The sequence below is a fragment of the Lactuca virosa genome, chromosome 3 (assembly GCF_052849685.1).
Source record: "Lactuca virosa cultivar CGN04683 chromosome 3, Lactuca_virosa_CGN04683_v6, whole genome shotgun sequence".
In the NCBI taxonomy this organism is placed as follows: Eukaryota; Viridiplantae; Streptophyta; class Magnoliopsida; order Asterales; family Asteraceae; genus Lactuca; species Lactuca virosa.
In genome coordinates, this window is record NC_136428.1 from 86,726,366 (window position 1) to 86,748,844 (window position 22,479).

General features: G+C 40.5%; 1 protein-coding gene and 1 pseudogene across 1 annotated transcript; both read right to left on the reverse strand.

Moving 5' to 3' along the window:
- Nucleotides 1-16,002: 16,002 nt before the first annotated feature.
- On the reverse strand, nt 16,003-17,044 carry LOC145162453 (syntaxin-124 pseudogene; annotated as a pseudogene).
- A 1,153-nt stretch (nt 17,045-18,197) lies between these two features.
- On the reverse strand, nt 18,198-20,563 carry LOC145162454 (QWRF motif-containing protein 3-like). The gene is made up of 6 exons (XM_079081596.1): nt 19,402-20,563; nt 19,106-19,225; nt 18,898-19,014; nt 18,726-18,815; nt 18,491-18,598; nt 18,198-18,372 (listed from the first exon to the last, which is right to left on the reverse strand). The coding sequence occupies exons 1-6, from the start codon at nt 20,497-20,499 to the stop codon at nt 18,307-18,309; spliced, it is 1,599 nt and encodes a 532-aa protein (XP_078937722.1). The 5' UTR covers nt 20,500-20,563; the 3' UTR covers nt 18,198-18,306.
- Nucleotides 20,564-22,479: the final 1,916 nt, after the last annotated feature.

The window sequence follows — 22,479 nt, forward strand, 5'->3', positions numbered from 1 at the left end:
TCTCTCCTGTTATCTCCTGAAGTACTAGGCTTTAGAACACTCAAACTGACTCTACACAGCTCAAAAGTTAGTAGAAACTGTTCTGACTTCTATTGAAGTGAGTGATTGTACAGAATAGAAATTTAGGGTTGTCACATGTTGAGTAGTGGGTTAGGGCTAGATTTAAATAATTGTTGCTATTCGCTAGATATGGCAAGGAACATCATTTCTTTTCATGGTTTGTTTAGACAAGGTTTCAGATATTCGTTTGATAATAGTAATGGTGTTTTTTATTTCAATGCATTACCTTGTAATGGGATTTATGAATCTGTGTTAATTATAGATAATTTAGGAAATGATGTTTTGAATATTGATTCGTCCACAAGTTTGGACAAAGCATGCTTGTGGCATTGTCGCCCTCGCCATGTTAACAAGAAACGCATAGCCCAACTCCAAAAGGATGGAGTCTTGGAGTCATTCGACCTTAGGGACGATGACGTGTGTGAGTCTTGTTTACTTGGGAAGATGACCAAGTCACCCTTTACTGGCACATATGAAAGGGGTGAGGGTGTATTGGATCTCATACATACTGATGTATGTGGACCCTTTAGATCCACCACAAGGGACGCTTGTCGCTTCTACGTGACTTTTACAGATGATTATAGCATATATGGATATATCTACTTAATCAAGCAGAAGTCAGAAACCTTTGAAAAGTTCAAAGAGTTCAAGAATGAAGTGGAGAATCAGTCGGGTAGGAAAATCAAGATGCTTCGATCTGATCGAGGAGGAGAGTACCTAAGTATTGAGTTTCATGACTATCTGAAAGAACGTGGAATAGTTTCGCAATTGACGCCTCCTAGAACGCCACAATTGAATGGTGTGGCTGAGAGACGTAATCGAACCTTGTTGGACATGGTTCGTTCTATGATGAGTTGTGCTTCGTTATCAATCTCATTCTGGGGGTATGCCTTAGAGACTGCCGCCCATATCCTTAACTTAGTTCCCACCAAGAAGGTTGCCAAAACACCTCACGAGATGTGGACAGGGAAAGCTCCCTCGTTAGCACATGTCAAGGTTTGGGGTTGTGAAGCTTTCTTAAGACGAGAGACTCACGACAAGCTAGAACCTCGTAGTGAGAAGTGTTATTTCATTGGCTATCCACAGAAGTCTTTTGGCTATCTCTTCTATAGACCAAGTGATAATGTTGTCTTTGTTGCTAGGAGAGGGGTTTTCAGAGAGAGAGAACTCATAATTCAAGGAGACAGTGGGAGTCAGATTGACCTTGAAGAGCTTCAAGAGTCAGGAGATGAAGGAACCTCTGACACTGGTGTTCAACCTGAGGAGGAAACTCCTGTTGAACCAATTGACCAGTCCTTACCTCTTAGACGTTCAAATAGAGTTAGTGTTCCACCCCAGTTTTATGGTTTCCATATTACTACTGACGGGGATACGTTTATTACTGATAGTACACTAATAAATCTGGACGAACCTAATAGCTACAAGGAAGCCATGGCAGGCCTAGAGTCTGCTAAATAGAAAGAGGCAATGGACCGACAGCGAGATTCAGTCCATGTATGACAACCAAGTTTGGAATTTGGTTGATAATGTACCAGGTCGTAAGACATTCGGGTGCAAGTGGATCTTCAAGAAGAAGACAGACATGGATGGGAAAGTGCACACTTATAAAGCGTGATTGGTCGTGAAGGGCTTTACTCAAACTCCTGGAGTTGACTATGATGAGACCTTCTCGCCAGTTGCCAAGATAAAGTCTATTAGGGTAATGCTCGCAATAGCTGCGTTTCATGATTATGAAATTTGGCAGATGGACGTAAAAACCGCTTTCCTAAATGGGAAGTTGGCTGAGGATGTTTACATGAATCAGCCAGAGGGTTTTGTCGATGCGAAGCACCCAAGTAGAGTGTGCAAGCTTGAGAAATCCATTTATGGATTGAAGCAAGCATCTCGCAGATGGAATCTTTGTTTTGATGAGAAAGTCAAAGAGTTTGGTTTTCTGCGAAGTGAAGATGAGTCATGTGTGTATGTCAAGGCCAGTGGGAGTATAGTAAGCTTCCTCGTATTGTATGTCGATGACATACTGCTCATAGGAAACGACATCCCAACCTTGCAGGAGGTCAAGTCCTGGCTTGGGAAGTGTTTTGCTATGAAGGACCTTGGAGAGGCTGCATATATTCTGGGAATAAGGATAGTGAGAGACAGAAGTAAGAGACTGATAGAACTCAGTCAGGATACATACTTGGAAAAGGTACTAAAACGTTTTAGTATGGAAAATTCCAAGAAAGGGGAGTTGCCAATTCAATGCAATACCAAACTGAGTAAGACTCAGAGCCCAAGTACAGAGGCAGAGATAGTTGATATGAGCCGAGTACCTTACACTTCCGCAGTTGGCTCGATTATGTATGCTATGACCTGTACTCGCCCTGATGTGGACTTCGCTTTGAGCATGGTCAGCAGATATCAAGGGAACCCTGGTAGAGCACATTGGATTGATGTCAAGAATATTCTTAAGTACCTACGAAGGACCAAGGAATGGTTTCTAGTCCTCGGTGGGAGTGATGACTTAAGGGTGCGAGGGTACAGTGACGCTAGCTTTCAGACGGATCGAGATAATTACCGATCGCAGTCGGGCTGGGTCTTTACCCTGAACGGAGGAGAAGTGACTTGGAAAAGTTCCAAGCAAGAGACCGTAGCTGATTCAACGTGCGAATCAGAGTACATTGCGGCAAGCGAAGCGTCAAAGGAGGCTATATGGTTGAAGAACTTCATAGGAGACCTTGGAGTTATGCCATCCATAAAGGAGCCCATGGAAATTTTCTGTGATAATGAAGGAGCGGTTGCCTTGACCAAGGTACCAAGGGATCATGGCAGATCTCGACATATCGACAGGAAATACCATTTTATTAGACATCGGGTAGAAGAGGGACTCCTCGTAGTGAAGAGGGTATCGTCAGAAGATAACCCAGCAGATCCCCTTACGAAGGGACTGAGTAGGGTCAAGCATTTGAAGCACGCTAGGAGCGTTGGGCTAAAGGACGATATTAGTTTAGATTAGATAGGTAGGAAACTTGTAATGGATAATTTTGTATTCAACATTTGATGATTAAATAAAGGTGTGTTATTTATAAGAAATTTACTATCTTGTGTTGATTATTTATCTATTGTTTCGATTTTGCATGTTTTGACTTCCTGAATAATAGGATTATTCGAACAGTCCACAATCGCTCATATGTTGGAAGCAGATATGAAAGAAGATTGTCATAAATTTGTTTGTAGATTGTCCAAAAGGTTTTAGACATAGCAAAGGTTTGCTACAAAGTTTATGAGTGCTTATGAAATATGTTTTGAGCATTGGAATAAACCCGCACTTGCTAGTGTCACTTCATGAAAGTTATCATAAGTGATCGCAAGATGATAATATCATATAATCTTTAAACCTAGAGATATGGTTATTGTTTGCTAGTTGTTTATGCATTGATAATACGAAAACGCATCAGTAACTTGATGTTATAAAACGTATTATTGTGTGTAAGTTAGCTAGTGGATAATAAAAGCATATAAGTCGAAGTTTATATGTTCCTTTTATCCTAAGAGAATAAAAGCGATATCTTGGCCACTTGATGATTTGGTCTGACTTATGTGTCGGGCCCGGTCAGGATGAAGTTGATGTGTTCAACTAAATTCTATGTCGAACAAATCAGAGATCGAGAAACAAAATGCTGGACAATAAGTATTGTCGGCATGATATCTAGAACAGAGGATTATACGATCCCTTATCTGAAGGACAAGATTTTGATCAGAGTTGACAGAAGCGTATAAGAGCTACGATTGCCAACCGGATCCTGAAGTCGTATGTGAGATATAGTTACTAGACTTATCCAAGTGGGAGACTGTTGGATTAGTGTCTAAGCCCGTAACTATATTTGGTGTGCACTTGACCCGGTTGTGCATGGTCCTTTTGGGTTGCCTTCACCAAAGCAACTTGACAAGGTAATTTAAGGAAAGAGAGAGGATATTATGGTTTATTAATATATTATAAGAATAATATATTAAAGGAGAAATCATATTTATTTAATTAGTATTTGTCATAAATTAATTAGGAATTAATTTGGTGACTAAAAGAGATTAATTAAATAAAGGGGCTTAAACTGTCAAGTGTGTGATAGTTGAGTTTTGGGCTGGGAAACCTAATGGACTAAGGGGGAACGAAATTATGATGAGGGATCATCATATTTTCGTCCAAGGGCCTTATTCCAGAAGGTTCCTTGGGTTGCTTGGTCATTAAGCTGTCCATTAGGGTTTAGACTGAAACCGTAGCAGCCTACAGTATAAATAAGACCCATAGGCTTCAATTTTTGGCGACTTGCTTCCCAAGAGAAACCCTAGGCCGAAATTAAGCATCCTCCCTCCTCTCTCATAGTCGCCTTCTTGCTTGTGGTGTTTGTAAGCCATTAGAGGAGTTGCACTTGTGACTCTAAGCTCCAAGAAAGAAGATTCAAGCTTCCATTGAAGAGGTAAACATCTAGATCTGATGTTATATGTTAATTTCGAAATTATGTATGCTAGATTAGGGTTTATAAGTCTTGGATTCATTGCATGTACAATAGAGAAACCTAGATCCAAGCATTAGGGTTTGTATGAGCACATAGGATTGTTCTTATGTATAAAACCTATCACTTTATACCTTCTGGAGCTTCTTGAGCACAAACTAACTTCAGATCTACAAACTTGATCTTATTCTCCAACACTTTGATGCAATACCTTCCTCTTGAAGCACTCAAGAACACACCAAATAAGCTTACACACACAAAGGAAGAGCTAGGGTTTGAGGAGGACGAATGTAGGCTGTGGAGGCTGAGGATAATCAGAGGAAATGATATATAAGGTTGTTTATATGGTCCCCAAACCCTAAATATTAGGGTTTTCTCCTGACATGAGTACGCCCAGCGTACATGAGTGTACGCCCAACGTACTAGGGCGCGCCTAGTACGCTCAGCGTACCCTTATGTACGTTCAGCGTACTCCTTCCTGACTCAAAGTTGCAACTTTAGTACTTATACTTCTCATGGCCCAACTCAACCAACTCCAGGGACTACAAATGGAAACTAATAACAGTGGAGGGATTTGAAATATACCGGCGAAGTTCGGAATGTTACAATTCTCCCCCACTTTACCTAGACTTCTTCCCCAAAGTCTGCTGTAGCGAATAGATCCGGGTAATGCTCCCGCATCTCGGATTCGGGCTCCCAAGTCCACTCGGACCCTCTCCGATGCTGCCACTGTACCTTTACCAAAGGTATCTCCTTGTTCCGCAGATCCTTCATCTTCCTCTCCAAAATGGCCACGGGCCTCTCTACATAATTCAGGCTCTCATCAACCTGAATATCATCCAACGATACTACTGCCTCCTGATCCATGATGCATTTTCGCAATTGCGAAACGTGGAAAGTGTTGTGTATATGACGGAGTTCCTCCGGAAGATCCAATCTGTATGCAACCTTGCCAACCCTGGAGATAACCCGAAATGGTACGATGTATCGGGGACCCAACTTTCCCCTCTTCCTGAAGCGAATCACACCCTTCCAGGGCGAAACCTTCAGTAGCACCATGTCACCTACCTGGAACTCCAACTCAGATCGGCGTCTGTCGGCGTAATTCTTCTGCCGACTCTGAGCGGTCTGAAGTCGCTGTCTAATCTGCTGAATCTTTTCGGTAGTTTGCAAAACTACATCCGTCCGTCCCATCACTCTGTGACCAACCTCTCCCCAACAAACCGGGGTGCGACATCTCCGCCCGTATAACAGCTCAAAAGGCGGAGCGCCAATGCTGGAATGGCAGCTGTTGTTGTAGGCGAACTCTGCAAGGGGTAGGTGGGAATCCTAGCTCCCACCAAAGTCAATAACATAAGCCCTCAACATGTCCTCGAGGGTCTGTATGGTCTGCTCGCTCTGCGGATGGAATGTTGTACTAAAGTGCAGCCACGTGCCCAGTTGCTCGTGGAACTTCTGCCAGAAACGGGATGTAAACCTAACCACCCGGTCAGAGACAATGGAGACCGGAACCCCATGGCGAGCCACGATCTCGTGGACATACACGTCGGCCAACTTCTCGGCCGATGAACTATCCCGTATGGCCAAGAAATGGGCACTCTTGGTCAATCGATCCACGATGACCCATATAGCATCAAACCCCTTCGTCGTCCTCGGCAAATTGGTAATAAAGTCCATCGTGATCTGTTCCCATTTCCACATGGGAACCTCCAGGGGCTGCAGCTTGCCATGCGGCCTCTTATGCTCGGCCTTGACCATCCTACAGGTCAAGCATCTCTCGACGTACCAAGCGATTTCTCGCTTCATGCACGGCCACCAGTAACTCAAACTCAAGTCCCGATACATCTTGGTGGCCCCCGGATGGATAGAGAAGTGAGACTTGTGAGCATCCTCCATGACTGTCTGTCTGACCCCACCATACATCGGAACCCGAACCCGACCGCATCGGGTCAACAATCCCCCAGCTATCCTGCACAAACCGGGCGTTCTCGCCCCTGATCCTCTCCAGTTTCCAGTTCTCTGGTCGCATGCCCTCCACCTGAGCATCTCTGATCAAACTCACAAGCGGAGAATCCACTGCTATCCTCATACATATCGCTGGGGTGGAAGTCCCAGATGACTTCCGGCTCAGAGCGTCCGCCACCACATTCGCTTTACTGGGGTGGTAAAGGATCTCGCAATCATAGTCATTGACTACATCCAGCCACCTGCACTACCTCATGTTCAGGTTCGGCGGATTCATGATATGTATCAAACTCTTGTGATCCTTGTATATGGTACAACAGACCCCATATAGGTAATGTCTCCATATCTTGAGAGCAAACACCACCGCTACCAGCTCTAACTCATGCGTAGGGTATCTCGTCTCATGCGGCCTCATCTCCCGCGATGTGTAGGCTATCACTCGTCCTCTCTACATGAGGACCGCCCCTAAACCTGTGATGGATGCATCACAGAACACCACAAAATCCTCAACTCCCTCCGGGAGTGTCAAAAATGGAGCCTCACACAAACGCTGACGGAGGGTCTCAAACGCCCTCTGCTGCTCAGGGACCCACCGGAAATCCACCCCCTTCCTCGTCAGACGTGTGAGGGGTACTGCAATCTTGGAGAAATCCCGTATGAACCTCCGGTAGTACCCTGCCAATCCCAGAAAACTCCTGATATCTGAGGGAGATTTAGGAACCTCCCACTGCATGACTGCCTCGATTTTGGCCGGGTCGACCAAAATCCCATCATGGTTAACGAGGTGCCCGAGGAACTGGACCTCTCGTAACCAAAACTCGCACTTCGAGAACTTGGTATATAGCCGTTCTCATCTCAGAACTCCCAACAACTCCCTGAGATGCTCCTCGTGCTGATATCGAGTCTTGGAATACACCAAGATATCATCTATAAACACGATGACCGAGCGATCCAGCATCGGTCTGCAGTCCCGATTCATCAAGTCCATAAATACTACCAGCGCGTTGGTGAGCCCAAACGGAATCACCACAAACTCGTAATGACCATAACGAGTCTGAAACGCAGTCTTCTCCACGTCCTCCTCTCTGACCCAGACCTGATGATACCCCGACCTCAAATCTATCTTGGAGAACCAAGATGCCCCCTGCAACTGATCAAAGAGATCATCTATCCTCGGGAGTGGATAACGGTTCTTCACCGTCAACTTGTTCAACTCCCTATAATCAATGGACATCCGGTGCGAGCTGTCCTTCTTCCTGACGAAGAGGATCGGTGCTCCCCATGGAGAACTGCGAGGCCGAATGAACTGCTTGCCTAGCAGCTCCTGCAGCTGTGATGACAGCTCCTGCATCTCGGTTGGCGCCAATCGGTATGACGCTTTGGCGATAGGAGCCGCACCCGACACCAGGTCGATCCGGAACTCGACCTGCCTCTCCGGAGGTACTCCTGGTAATTCCTCCGGGAACACGTCAGCAAACTCTCTAACCACTCGAACCTCTAAAACTGGAGTCTGATCCCTGACCCGCGTATCCACCACATACGCTAAATAACCCGCACATCCGTGTTGAATGTACTGCCGAGCCCTGGCAGCTGAACAAAACCGTGAACCCACCCTGGTGCCCTCGCCATAAACAATCAGTTCTCCCCCACTTGGGGTTCGAACTACAACCCGCTGACCCTCACAATCTATCATATCACCAAATTGACTAAGCCAATCCATCCCTACAATCACGCACACCTCCCCCATGGGAATCGGAATCAAATCTATGGGGAAAGATTCTCCGAAGATCTCCATCTCACATCCTCGGTAGACCGAAGAAGCAGAAACCCCTTGCTCGTTGGCGATCGAGACTCACAACATACACTCTAGCTCGCCCACTAGCATACTGAACTCCCTACTAAAAGTATGTGATACAAATGACCGACTCGCCCCCGAGTCAAATAAAACCAATGTAGGCAAGGAGTTCACTAAAAACGTCCCTAAACACAGGTATAGACAGATAAGCATAAAACATATAAGATCAATAAGATAAGGGATAGAAACATAACAACAACCACATCCGGTGTGGCCCTGGCCTCCTCTGCGGTGAGTTGAAAAGCGCGCCCATGAGCCTTCGAGGGCTCTGCTCTACCTAACCTCCCATCCGTAATCCTCAATGTAGTTGGAGCGGGAGCCTGTGCCGGCTTAGCGGCAAGCCACGGACAGTTGGCCTTCATGTGGCTAACGTGATCACAGTGATAACACAACTTCATACTCAGAACCGTAGTGGGCTGGCGACAATCCTTCGCATAATTCCCCTCCTTTCCACACCTGTGGCACCCACTACCAGCTCGAAAAACCCCAGAATGACCCCTGCCGCACTTTCCACACGTGCGGCTCTGCTGGCTCCCAACCCTAGAATCAGCGGTCTTAGACCGCTTTGGCGCCGGCTGAGACTGTGTCGGGGCCTGTCGCTGCTCCCTCATCTGCAACTCAATCTCCAACTCACGCTGCCTAGAAGCCTCCTGTAACTCTAGCAGAGTATCACATCGTTGTGTGGCAACAAACTGACGAATGTCAGTCTTGAGCATGCTCAGATAACGTGTCATCTGGGCCTGCTCCAAGGCAAACTCCGGGCAGAACATCGCCCTCTCAGTGAACATCCGGGTGATCTCCGTCACTGACTCTCCCTCCTGTTTCAAACTCAAAAACTCCTGAGCCAATCGTTCCCGCTCAACCCGAGGAATGTATCGAGCGCGGAACATATCATTGAACTGCTCCCAAGTAACAACAGCTCTCTGATCGTCAGTGTACGACCCTGTCGTCAATCTCCACCAGTCCTTCACCCCGAGCCTCAGCATGTTCAGGGCACATCTGACCTTCTGGTCAGTAAGACATGAAAACGTGAAGAAACAACCCTCCACGTCAGATAACCACCTCATAGCTCTAATCCGATCCTGGGTACCATCGAATTTCGGGGGCTTCGTGTTATCGAAGTCCCGGTACTGGAAGCCACGAATGGCTCCACCTCCTCCTGCCGCTGTTACAGCCGATGCAGCTGCATCGACAGCCGTCTCTGCAAGGGCTGCGTAACGCTCGTCAAAGTACTCAACCATATCGGTCTTAATAGACCCAAACATCTCTGGTAGCTGCGCCCGGAACATAGCAGCAACCTCATCATGCGGGATCTCTCGAATCCTGGCATCCAACTCCTGTGTACCCATCTGCACCACAGGCTCAGGTGCTGTTGGCCCCTCTTGGCCTCCGTCTCCTGATCCTGATCCCGAACCGGATCCGGTTACAAAGCGTCTCGTCATCACCATTCTGAAACATACCACAAGATATCAGATAATCCACATAAAGAACTGGGAACCAACTCCCGACTAAACCCTAGGGGTTGTGACTTCCTTGTTACGCATATGGGTCTTGTGCTTTCAGTAGTACGGGCCCATACCACCTTCTACACCTACCCATATTTGTCTCAAGTATCACCACAACACCCTAACCAAATATATATAAACATAGTGAGCACTCAATCCTCACTCCTAGAGGAATGCTAAATATCTCATAACCGGCCTCCCGGCCTCGCACGACCCACCCATCCATGAAACTTCCACCAACCCTGCAGTACTAGTGTATGCTAATCATACATAACGTTGGACCCTATAGAATTTCGAATACCTGATCCTAACCTAAGCCCTTCATCAAACAAGAACAGGAAATAAGGCCAAACCAAACATTCTCAAGCTATAAGATCTTATTTATGTACGACCGTGATGCATACACTAAGGAACTACAGTAATGATGTCAATTCCATATAGAGAAAACCCTAGGCTAGCAGGCATCACGTAGTCAGGCAATTCTATCATGCAATTCTTGAGATCCCTAGCCTAGTACTAGCATGTTGTTCTAACATATTGCAATATCAAATAACTGTATGGTATTTTGGGATCCACTTACTGGCTCCGGCTGATCGTACACCCTGCATCCTCCTTTTATATTTTGAAAACCTTTTAAAAAATCATTTTGAAAATTCTTTTCCCCTGGTTTGAGACTGGATTCACACAAGTGTTCCTCCAATTCACTCAAACCAAGGCTCTGATACCAACTTGTAACACCCATAAAATTTCAAGCCAATTTAAAACTTTTCAAAAACATTTAAAACTTTTTAAAAACATTTAAAACCAGCAGTTATTACAAATTTGTTTTCAAAATAGTCTAATATTAGAGTTCATCCCAGAAACATAAATAAAACATGAGGAGCTATACGATCACGCCTTCGCCTTGCCGCGATCCCATGATGTACCTGAAACAATAAACTAAAACTGTAACCACAAGGCTTAGTGAGTTCCCCAAAATACCGATACACTGCACATAACACATATACAAATAACAACATATACTAGGTCCACAGCTTTACAGACTGGATTACCCGTGGGCCCACAGTGTGAGTATGGATTGCCTTCCGGACCCACAGCTCACATCTGGATTGCCATCGAGCCCACAGTACGAGTCTCCCTTAGCTCGTATCTGGAATGCTCCCGAGCCCACAGTACGAGTCTGGCATGCCCCACCTGGCCCTCAGCTCGTATCTGGAATGCTCCTGGGTTTGTTGGTTATTGCATGGAGCAGTATCACCTCAACCCATCCCACATAATATGTCGACATATAACACAACTAATGCACATACAGATAATCACATAATAACACAGGTAGTCTTACAGATCTACCCAACTGGTATAGCAACTAGCATGCAATACTAATTCATACTCAACATACTACCAACTGCTAGGATATCATATCCAATGGGCCGGCCTTGGTGCCTTAGACCCCTTAGTTTAGTGAGGTAACTCACCTCGTAAGTAGTGCTGAAATACTGAAATTCTCTGACTGCTGTCTCGCTGGAAATCCCGAACTGTCACATAATAATAAATACTAGGTTAATACCCATCATTACTCCTTGACTAAGTGTCCTCATAACTCATTAAGTCCATTCCCTTTTGTTGGGCCAAAGTCCCACACCAAGTCCTTAACTTGAAAGTCCATATACATCAGTCCACTATTGGCCCAATTTACTAAATTGGGCCCAACCTCCATATTGGGCCTAAACCCATGATCCACTACCACTAACTGGCCCAAAACATCTTATTTACTAAGTCCAGAAAAGGCCCAAATCCATTTAGTCCATAAACAGCCCAAAACCCGAAGCCCATTTGTCAATGGCCCAATAGAGGACGTATGCGGGGCGTACTTGACCAGATGTTGACCATCATCAGGGTGGTTAACCCAGTACGCTGGGCGTACTGGATTACACTGGGCGTACTCTATAACTTGTCAAAACCTTATTAAGTGCTTAATGGCTTAAGCACTTAAGCCCAAATCTCATATCCAGAGGCCTAACATGCCTAGAGTCCATAAAGTCGCAAACTTTATCACTTTGGAGCTCCATAAAGTTCTAAATGCTTGGTCTTAATCCATTAAGACCTTATTTCTCTTTGCATGGGACACCTACAGCCAATGGGACCTTATTTTTATCACTCAAAGTCCCTTCAAGAGCCTGGAAGGACAGCTCTTTTCGTCCACAACACAATATGCACCACTTTATGGCTTTTGGGACAAGAAATGCTTCTAATAAAGTAAAATGATGAGATCTAAGCATATATGCATAAAGTTTGGAACTTTATACCTTCTGGAGCTTCTTGAGCACAAACTAACTTCAGATCTACAAACTTGATCTTCTTCTCCAACACTTTGATGCAATACCTTCCTCTTGAAGCACTCAAGAACATACCAAATAAGCTTACACACACAAAGGAAGATCTAGGGTTTGAGGAGGACGAATGTAGGCTGTGGAGGCTGAGGATAATCAGAGGAAATGATCTATAAGGGTGTTTATATAGTCCCCAAACCCTAAATATTAGGGTTTTCTCCTGATATGAGTACGCCCAGCGTACATGAGTGTACGCCCAGCGTACTAGGGCGCGCCTAGTACGCTCAACGTACCCTTATGTACGCTCGGCGTACTCCTTCCTGACTCAAAGTTGCAACTTTAGTACTTATATACTTCTCATGACACAACTCAACCAACTCCAGGGACTACAAATGGCAACTAATAAAAGAGGAGGGATTCGAAATATACCGGCGAAGTTTGGGATGTTACATGGAGGCTACCAAATGAGGAAACCCTAGGAGTTAGGGGCTGTTTGGCAGGATCTGAATTTTTAAGATCTGAATTTTTAAGAGGTCTGAATTTCTAAGAGGGTCTGAATTTTTAAGATCTGAATTTTAACATGTTGTTTGGTTGGAACCTCTGAATTGTTGTCCTGAATAATGAAAATGACCATTTTACCCTTCTTTATCATTTCTTTCAATTACAACATTGTACTTCCAACATTTCCTTCTTAAGACATCGTACTTTAAAAACTATTAGTATTCTAGTATTCTAATTGGATTGAAATAGGAAGGACAATGCTATAATGATAAAAAAAATGACCATTTTACGTATTAACTATTTTTTTCGACACCATAGATTTCACCAAAATAGCATCAAAACTCATTAAAACATCATCAAAATTCATTAAAAACAACACCAATATTAACCAAAACAACATCAAAGGTAATAAATATGTTCCATTGTTGCTCTCATTTGTTAAGGTAATCACGTCCAAAATGCCATTTGCTTCAACAATGATACTACAGGTTTGAAGGAGATCATACTCTTTCTTTGCCTCCATTTGCTTCATCATCATAGAACTTTCATTTTATTCCTAAAGATCTTTCTCTGCTATCTATTGAAAAATATGGAAGAGGAATCTCACCGAATGTCTCTTCAGCCAAATCAAATGCAACAATCCTTTTTGACTTCCACTATGAATTCAGTATAGTGAATAAACGATCTGTCTCATTACAACAAAATCATTTATCACAAATTGAATGAAAAAAGTGATGGCTAGCAAGATTACACAACATAATCTTGTAAAATCAGAAAAATTGAGTATAAAACTATGAAAAAACGAAACTCTAACAGAGCTTGAGTTTGAGAGAGAGTTCAGAGAAGAAATGATCTGTCTCATTACACCAAAAGTGTAAAGAATCGAGTACAATATTTCACCCAATAGCCCCTTGAGATCCAACATCATCAACGTGAATATTACTAGCAGGGGTCGCCACCATTAAAGCCTCACTCCGGATCGCACCACCTTTCGAAAGTGGGTTTGTACTCCCGACGACCTCTTCCAAATCTCGATTTCAAACGATTTCAGGTTTCTATTTCAATTTCAAAATTGGAGAAATCGATTTCAAAAACTCAATTTCAGAAAATCGATTTCAGAAATTTGGGGAAGAAAACTCAACGACGGGGAAAGATCGGAGGAATGCAGGGAGGATGATGGCAGTGGGATGTGGCGATGATGGCGAATCTGTAATGGTTGGGAAGAGAGAAAGCGATGGAAAGGTATTGGCGTAAGGGGGGAGGGCAAGAGTGTCCATTTTTCTTTCAGACTTCCTCCCAACACTTATTCAGTCAGACCTATTTTTCAGATTCAGATGCAAAATTGAGAGGTAAACAAACGCTTTGAATTAAAAATTTCAGACCTGCCTCTTATTAAGAGGCAATAAGAGCTAAACAAACAGGGCCTTAGTGTCCTTAAGTAGGGCACCAACCCCGAGATTTAGGGTTTTAGGCCCAAACGACTGCCACGTCGTGGCAAACACAACACCACGCCGTGGCCATTTACGGATGTGTGTTTTCTCATCAATTGAGTGCTATGTCGTCACACTCTTAATACCACGCCGTGGGCAGGCCAAATAAACAAAATAAATAGCTAAAACTCAGAAACGAATACCTGGAAAGAGGATGTTACACAAGCCAACGCCTTCTCCATCACTTCAAATCGAAAAAAAAGTAAGGTGACATTTGTTTTTTTGAAGCGAAAATGTCTGAAGTCTGCGGACCATCTCTGCAACCCTCTGTAGCAGAAGAGGGGGACCAAACGGCTGCAACATGTAACAAAAAGTTTGTTTGTTTTTTAACTTCTGCAGACTGCTGCAATAAGTTAAAGTAAGGTGTGAAGAGGTTTGAAGCAGAGGGTCAAGTGTTGCACTACACAGCACACGCGCAATAGTTTTAAGTTAGAAGTCTTCTGAAAAACAAACAGCTGCGAATGGTCAAGTGTTGCGTGTGTGCTGTGCGGCGCAACATTAAGTGGTTAGAAGTTGTTTTTTAGAAAAAACAAACAGCACGTAAGTGTCAATAGGAATTCGTCCGTGAGCTTTCAAGGAGGGTGAGAGACGAAGATGGGTGAGAAAACGAAACAAATTTCTATTCTTTGATTTCGACCAGCAACCAAGAACCAAGAAGTTGCTGATGTGTGATTGATCTGAAGAAAAAATGAGATGATTGATTCATCGATTGAGGGGTAGGTCTCCATTTTTTTAAGGTATATCTGAGATCTATTCTGAAAAGGGAAGAAACATGTTCTTGACCTACATAGAGCGGAGAAAGAAGGTTTTAACTATGAATCCAGACAAAAAAAAAAAGTAATACCATTTTTAGCAGGTCAACATAACTTTATGCCTCCATAACTTCATATTAAAATAAAAAAAAAAAAAAACTCTTTGGACCTATTAAATCAATTCATAAAAGTTTATAGTTTCAGTGACATTATCCCAAATATATATTAGTTATATATTAGGAGGAAATCTTCGGAAAAGTCCTAATATTTCACCCTAATTTACGAAAAAATCTCAAACTAAAATTGGTTTATGAAAAAGTCCCGATTACCGGAAAAAAATGACGATTTGACCCTTTTTTTCCGGTTTGTCGGTTTCAATACTTACCCGGTTTCATTATAGTCCCATTATTTTACCATAATTTTCATTAAAGTCTCATTATTTTACCATAATTTGGGACTTATTCGTAAACTATGGTAGAATAATGGGTCTTTATTAAAACCCGGTAATTAATGAAACCGGTAAATCGGGAAAATAGGGCTAAATCGTCGTTTTTACCGGTAATTGGGACTTTTTCGTAAACAAATTTTAGTTTGGAACTTTTTCGTAAATTAGGGTAAAATATTGGGACTTTACGGAGATTTCCCTATATTAGGTGGTGAACTTATATATAGTTTAAAACAAAATTAAAAAGGAAATGAAACTAAAATCAAGATAATAAGAAATGCTTGTAAAATTATAGTAATATAAAATTTTATATAGATTTTTATTTTTATAACTTGTATGATTATTAAGTATTCAAATTTGGTATAATATATGAACGTCAAATAATTGGTGGTTGAATAATTGTTTTTATTAATATAAAAGAGACAAATCATTTGAATAACATACAAATATAAAAAACATACAAAAAGTCATTGATTGAGAAAATATATATAGGAAAATACAAAATTAGTTTAAAGATTTTTGTGTAAATAATATGTTTCTTTCTATTCAGTTCTGCATAAGATTTCAAATCTAAAAAGCAATACCATTAGCCAAGATTTTGAAAACAAAAAATTGGATAAAAAATTAAAAAATATTACCTCAAAGAGAGGAAAATAAACAAAACATTCAAATAAAAAACTTATAAATGTTAGAATCTTGATAACTGAAGCGAACAAAACAAAATGAAAACGAAAACGATACTAAGGATGAGACCGATGGCAATACAAGTACATTTTCTGGAGCTCTTTTGCAAGTCTTTTGTTTCCACCAGTTGATCTATCCCACGTCGGACAAATGAACTTGCATGGGCCACATGACTCTCGATGTCGTTCAGTTGTTGTCCTTGAGCCTCAACTAACACAGCCATGTCCAAGAAGATCTGGTGTAGTTCGATCAGATTCTTCTCTATTTCCATAATTGCATCGTGTCTTTCTTGGATTTCGGAGATCGTGTCCACGATTTGACCTCGACCCTGTTCCTGGATTGCTTTCTGAACAAAATCTTCAGCTTTTCCACTAGCTATCAAGCTATCAATTAACTCGTCATTGGGTTTCTCACCGGTGATGGTGAAATATCTTCTCCCCATAGTCTCCTTGTACTCATCGTTGATTTGAACTCGTAATGCCTGAAAGTCATCCATCATGATCTTGAGCTTCTTACCCAGACCACCGACGACGGATGTCCGGGTCCGGTCAGCCGACGACCCAGGTCCACAACCTGCGATTTTCCGGTGTTCAAGGTTAGACTTTTCAAGAGCTTCTAGCTTTCCCTTGATGTTTTTTGCATGCTTTAACACTTGTGTGAAATCTGAATCCATCTTGGATCTGAGCTGCTTCATCTTACTGGCATTTTGGATCGTCTTGCTCTCTTTATTTGAATCTTGTAGCTTTTTGTAGAGATTTTCAACAATCATCATGTCTTGTTTCACATTCTCGACGTCGTGGAAGAACTTGTCAAGATCAACTGTTTCATTTTGGACACCACCCCCACCCTGCCCACCCTCTATGTCGTCAAGGTATGCTTGTTTCTTTAAGTCTAGATATTGCTTAAACGAATTAGAAAATAAATCGTTCATGTTGTCTGAAAAAAGAGTTTGAGAGGTGGGATTTTGGGTATAGTTTCTCCTCTTTAATGAAGAGATCTTTAAGCAATATTAATGAAGGAAGAATAAATGATGTCATGTTGCGATTGAGATATTGGAGAGCCATTAAGTTTTGCAAAGTCAATGCATATGTTTTTTTTTGCGTATAATTGGCGTTCAAAATATTGTGCCGAAAAATACATAAACTATTAGTCTGATTTTTATGTTATTTTTTAATCAAAATTACTTATAATATAAACCATTAATAACGATTGAGATGTCCGTTAAAAAAAATGATTGAGATGTGTCATCAATTCATCATTTATTTTGTTAAATATGGTTCTCATAATTTCTCAAATCATACATTGTGTTGCTAATTCGATCAAAGTTAAGTTAAGCAGAAATTATGCGAGTAACATATGTAATTAAAAGTTAAAAATTAAAAATTAATTATATTAAAAACAAGTATGTTTTTTTTTTTTTTTTTAAATTTTTAGAAAACAACTAATGGTATAAAATCTTAATTGTTTTTATAGAGAGCATGTTCTTGATTTTATGCCTACTACTATGCGCCGGGTGATCAACAAAGAACATGGGTAGCACTAGCTAGCGCTTTCAAATTCTTTATTTATGGAACATTAAGGATCGATTGTGGTGACTACCTTCATCAATAATGTGATATTATATATATCTAACAGCACAATCAAACATGTAACTTGGATCGTATAAATTTTAAAAGCGAAATTAATTACTAATAGTCCTTTGAAGAAAATTTCAGCAACCAGATGAGTGGTTGAACATAATAAACAACTAAAATTTGAACAAGAACCATGTCACAGAATGTAAATCAATCTTGAGATGTTCTGTCCAATAATGAATAAGAACAGGATACTAGATAGAGTTTCCAAAGTAAAATGTCAAAATATTAAAACTAATTAATCTCGCCATTTACAAATGATGTCGAGTTTTCTTTGGATGCACATCATATGTTGGATGGTATTTGTGCATGTCTGGTTCAGTTACATAAATTAAAGAGTGAAAAGGAACTTTTAATTGCTACTCCACTATTATTATATTGTTATCTGTATAGAACAATAAAATATACTGCTTATTGGTTTTATATATAGTAGCTTTTGAAATATCGAAAGTGATACATAAGTATAAAATTCAAACTCTAAGTGTTTATTTGGTTCATCATGTACAAATTCCAACATCTGAGCTAGCTAGGCTTCCAATTGTTAAGATCATTATTTGTGTTTGTAAGTCTTGGGGCTTACATAGCGGTTAATTTGTTGTTATTGTTGCTGCTCTTTTAACGAATCCATTGTAATAAGGTTACACCTTAGATCCCTCTCTTGGATCTGTTTAATCATATTAGACAATAATAAATTTAATCAAAACATGTCACCTCATGATCAAATAATTAAATAGTGAGAGTCATAACTCATAAATAACCAAGAAATTGATTATATCTCTTACCTCTAATATCGAAATGACTCTTAAATGCTCTAAACATTCTTGTAGCAATGACTTCTCCAGGGTTACAATCTCTACTAGCTCTGATAGTGTGATGATGGTGTTAGGTGCCTGTGTCATTAATTTACAACAGTAACAAAGAGATAATATTATATGCACTTTGTACACAAAAAATAGTACCACGACACACATTAATAATAGATATGAAAGAGTACATTAGCATCTAGGAATAGCTTACCATGGGCGAAATTGAAGATAAAACGGACTTGATTGTGTCAACCAAATCTGATGTGTATTGAAAAGCGATTGAAGCTGATTCAAGATCCACCTATACAAAAACCTTGCACATATTAATATTTACTTTATGAATCATATATATGGTTTTTTTGTTAAACTAAAGGATTTGTTACCTTGGCTCCTTCAATAAGGGGTATCCTGCAAACAACGGCGTGTAAATAGTCTTTCATCATGGAAACATTCACAATGTGTCCCCTTTCAATGTTTCCCCATGCCTCTAACATTTTTGTCTAGCAAATAGTCGTTGATCATGAATAAATGAATCTAAAATGTATACTTTATCAAATTATGTTGTATATAGGTAATAGAAAGATTACTGACTTGAGAATGTAGGATCAAATTAAGCTTCATTTCTAGCTTTTCTTTTTGTAGTTGTAACCTCTTTTGTACCACTGATTGTCGCAACTTTTCCATACTCTCCCTTGTATATAACAAATCATTCTGCAATAAAAGTATATTTTGATTAAAAAGGAGTCTGTATCTATAGAACATACATTCTCGACAATCTATCCTCATATATTTTATGTTTTATAATGATTGAATTTGAAGGTCAATTGTCAAATAAACTAAAGGCGACATAAAATTGATTTTAATGAAGAAGTGGCATACATATATACCTCACATTGGACAACTAAGTTATCATGAACAACTTGTGCTCTAGCATTCGCATACCTCCATTGCATCCAACTATTCTGCAGCAATCTCAACTGATGAATATCCTCTATTGTATCTTTACCTGATTCCGAACACGAGGAAGAACGCAGCTTTGATCCTCCTTTCTTACCCTTGATCAAATCCAAACCCATATGCAGAAGATTCTTCTTACCCTTGGATGAACTAGGAGGCTTGGAGCTTGAAAATGATGGATATATCGGTGATAATGATCCCGATCTCGATGGGGATGAATCCCATTCATGTGGATAAGACACAGAATTTGCCCTTTTCATAGTCGTCTTAAGCCTACATTTCTTGGGAGAATTATGCATGGATGTTATTGATGGGTTCATGTACTTCGATGAAACTTCATATCCAGAGTTCATAGAACTCAGTGTGGGTGACATATATGACGCTAGAGAGTTTTTCCTAGAATCAAGATCACTTATTTCTGAATTATCGGTGGAAGAATCCAATTTCATCGGATAAAATGGTGATCTCCGGCGAAGAGCGTTTTCATCTACCGATAATCTCCCAGGCTGTATAACTTGGTGCGAGTCAAAAAAATCTGATGACTTCGAAGAGGAAGATGACGATATAGAAGATGAAATTGATGATCTTCCCGGAATAATCTTTCCGGTGCCACTGTAAATGTGCATTTGCTGCTCCTTGAAGGAGCTTTTTGTACTGGAATGGCTCTCCGAGCGTCTGAACTCCCTGCAACTTTTTTGTTTACTAAGAAACATCGAGTATCCGGATCTTTTGACACCATCTTTTCTTTCGTTACCAAGGTGATCGGAAAGAGTTGTGACAGCGGTGGCGGTGGTGTTTGGTGGATTTTCTTTCTGTGATTTTGATGAGTGGGAAGTAGAAGAAGGCCATAGTCCACGAATAAATCCAGTATGTTTGTGTTTGGCTGATGATGATTGTTTAGGGTTAGAAAGAGTATGGTTATGGTTTGGAGATTGTGGTAGTGATGATGGTGTGGCGATGGGTGAAAGATACCGAGAGCTCACTTCTCGTTCCCGCGACTTCTGCCGGCGAGTTTGATCGGAGATCATGGTGAAGAGTGTGTGTGTGTGGGTGTGTGTTTGAGTGAGAGATTTGCGTTTGTTGGATATGTTGTATTTGTGAGAAAGTTGAGAAGAAAAACAAACTTTCCGCTCAAAATATGCAGGCTAAAAAGGATATTGCGCCTGCGAGAAGGTGAAATTACTATATTGTCCTTGTTGGTCGCTGTATTCTTTCCAATGACGAGGGTAATAATGGAATTTGATGTGATTTGAAATGTGAATTGCGAATGAAAATATAGAATGGACAATTTGAAGTTTTGAAAAGCCGGCATCACAGTACTTAAAAATCGTAAACTTTGATTTGTTTAGATAAAAACCTAATATCAAGTAAATATAAAATCGTAAAAATAATACTTAATTTTAATATAAGATAGATATTCAACAAACATTTATTGTTAACTTATGATCAAATGTTAAACAGATTATATGTATAGTTATCATATTCTTATCACTTACTAATTAAACGGACATTAATATTTAATATATTTGCTTTAATTGTAAATAATTGAAACTGGTAACCAGATTTCCAAATGTCTAGTTACACATTTTGTTGAAGTTCTGTTTGTACATTACACACTATTTTTAAGTATTAATCACCACCTAAAGATTGTTGACATGTCCACTATCAATCTTTGATCATATATCTTATGCATCAAATCATTCTCAATTAAATAGATAACCTAAGTATTTAATGGTTGGTATTAATATATCGTAAATTTAGATGAAATTGATTCGCATGGACTTACATCTAGAGTAATATCAATGTGACACAATTAAAAAAAAAAGATTCTCACCCTAAAACTCAAAGATAAACTCAAAGATGGAAGGCATGATAGATACTTGTTATTGATCTCTCAGTCTCTACAAAAGACATGAATACTCTCCACATCTTCATTAACAATAACAACCCTAAAAAGTTCATCGAGTCCACTTTTTATCTTATCTTATCTCGTGTATTTTTTAAGATTGAGCATGTCATTGAAGGGTTTGACACAACGATTAATTAACAATAACAACCCTAAAAAGGTTCATCGGGTCCTTTTTTTGATCTGATCTTGTCTCGTGTACTTTTGAAGATTGAGCATGTCATTGAAGGGTTTGACACAGAGACTAGAAACTGAATCTAGTACTTGAATTTTGTCATTAAATCTTGATTAACTACCTAAATAGAGTTGAAAGGGAAATTTAAACAACCGAATCTTAAATTTGAACGAGGCTTGTCACTTCTAGCTAAAATGGGACATTGTTGTTGGATTTTGAATTACAATCACCAATTGGAAATTTCAAGGCTTGCACACTTTGCCGATTACCTAGCGTTTATTGGATTGTATTGGTAAATAACATCATCATCATCATCATCATCTATTTTTAAAAACCATATGGGTAGTAAATGGTTGCTTCTTCAATGATTGCTTTTATGAGAAGAGATGTGCATTAGATATAAGAGTTGGCTTGCACTGTTAATCTGTTATAGTTGGTCATCTATTTTTTATATGTATATATGAATCTATCCAGTGACTTGTAGCCACCATAAGTTAAACACTTAAAACCATTAGAAATAAACATTTGTGATAACGTTTTGACAGAGATAGTCCAACAAATGTGCCAAGGCCCAGTTATACAACTTGGACTGGCCCTTTTCCTTAACGGGTTATACCATTTTAAAATAAAATGGGTTGTACGGTCGCTTATGCATGATGTCATATTGTTATGGATTTTTGACATAAAAGCCCAAATTTTAACCAAAAAAAAAAAAAAAAAGTTACGCCCAAAGTCCTTTTTTTTTTTTGCCACAGATGCCTCAAATACCGAAAACTTTGTTCAATTTTGCCATTTATCCTAATTTTACCTTCTATGGTCGGTATCCCACACGGTCTTCTTCTTAACACAAAGTAGTCACGATCACATGTGTGTAGCCAGCCACCACCACCGTCAGCAACCGTCTCCGACGGTCACCATTTCCAACAC

Excerpts from the sequence above, each read along its gene's own strand:
- LOC145162454 (XM_079081596.1), bottom strand. The coding sequence starts at position 20,499 with ATGATCTCCGATCAAACTCGCCGGCAGAAGTCGCGGGAACGAGAAGTG. Across the intron at positions 19,226-19,401 it reads ACTTAGTTGTCCAATGTGAG|AATGATTTGTTATATACAAG; the intron begins GTATATATGTAT and ends CTTTTATTGCAG. Across the intron at positions 18,599-18,725 it reads TATCTTCAATTTCGCCCATG|GCACCTAACACCATCATCAC; the intron begins GTAAGCTATTCC and ends TTAATGACACAG.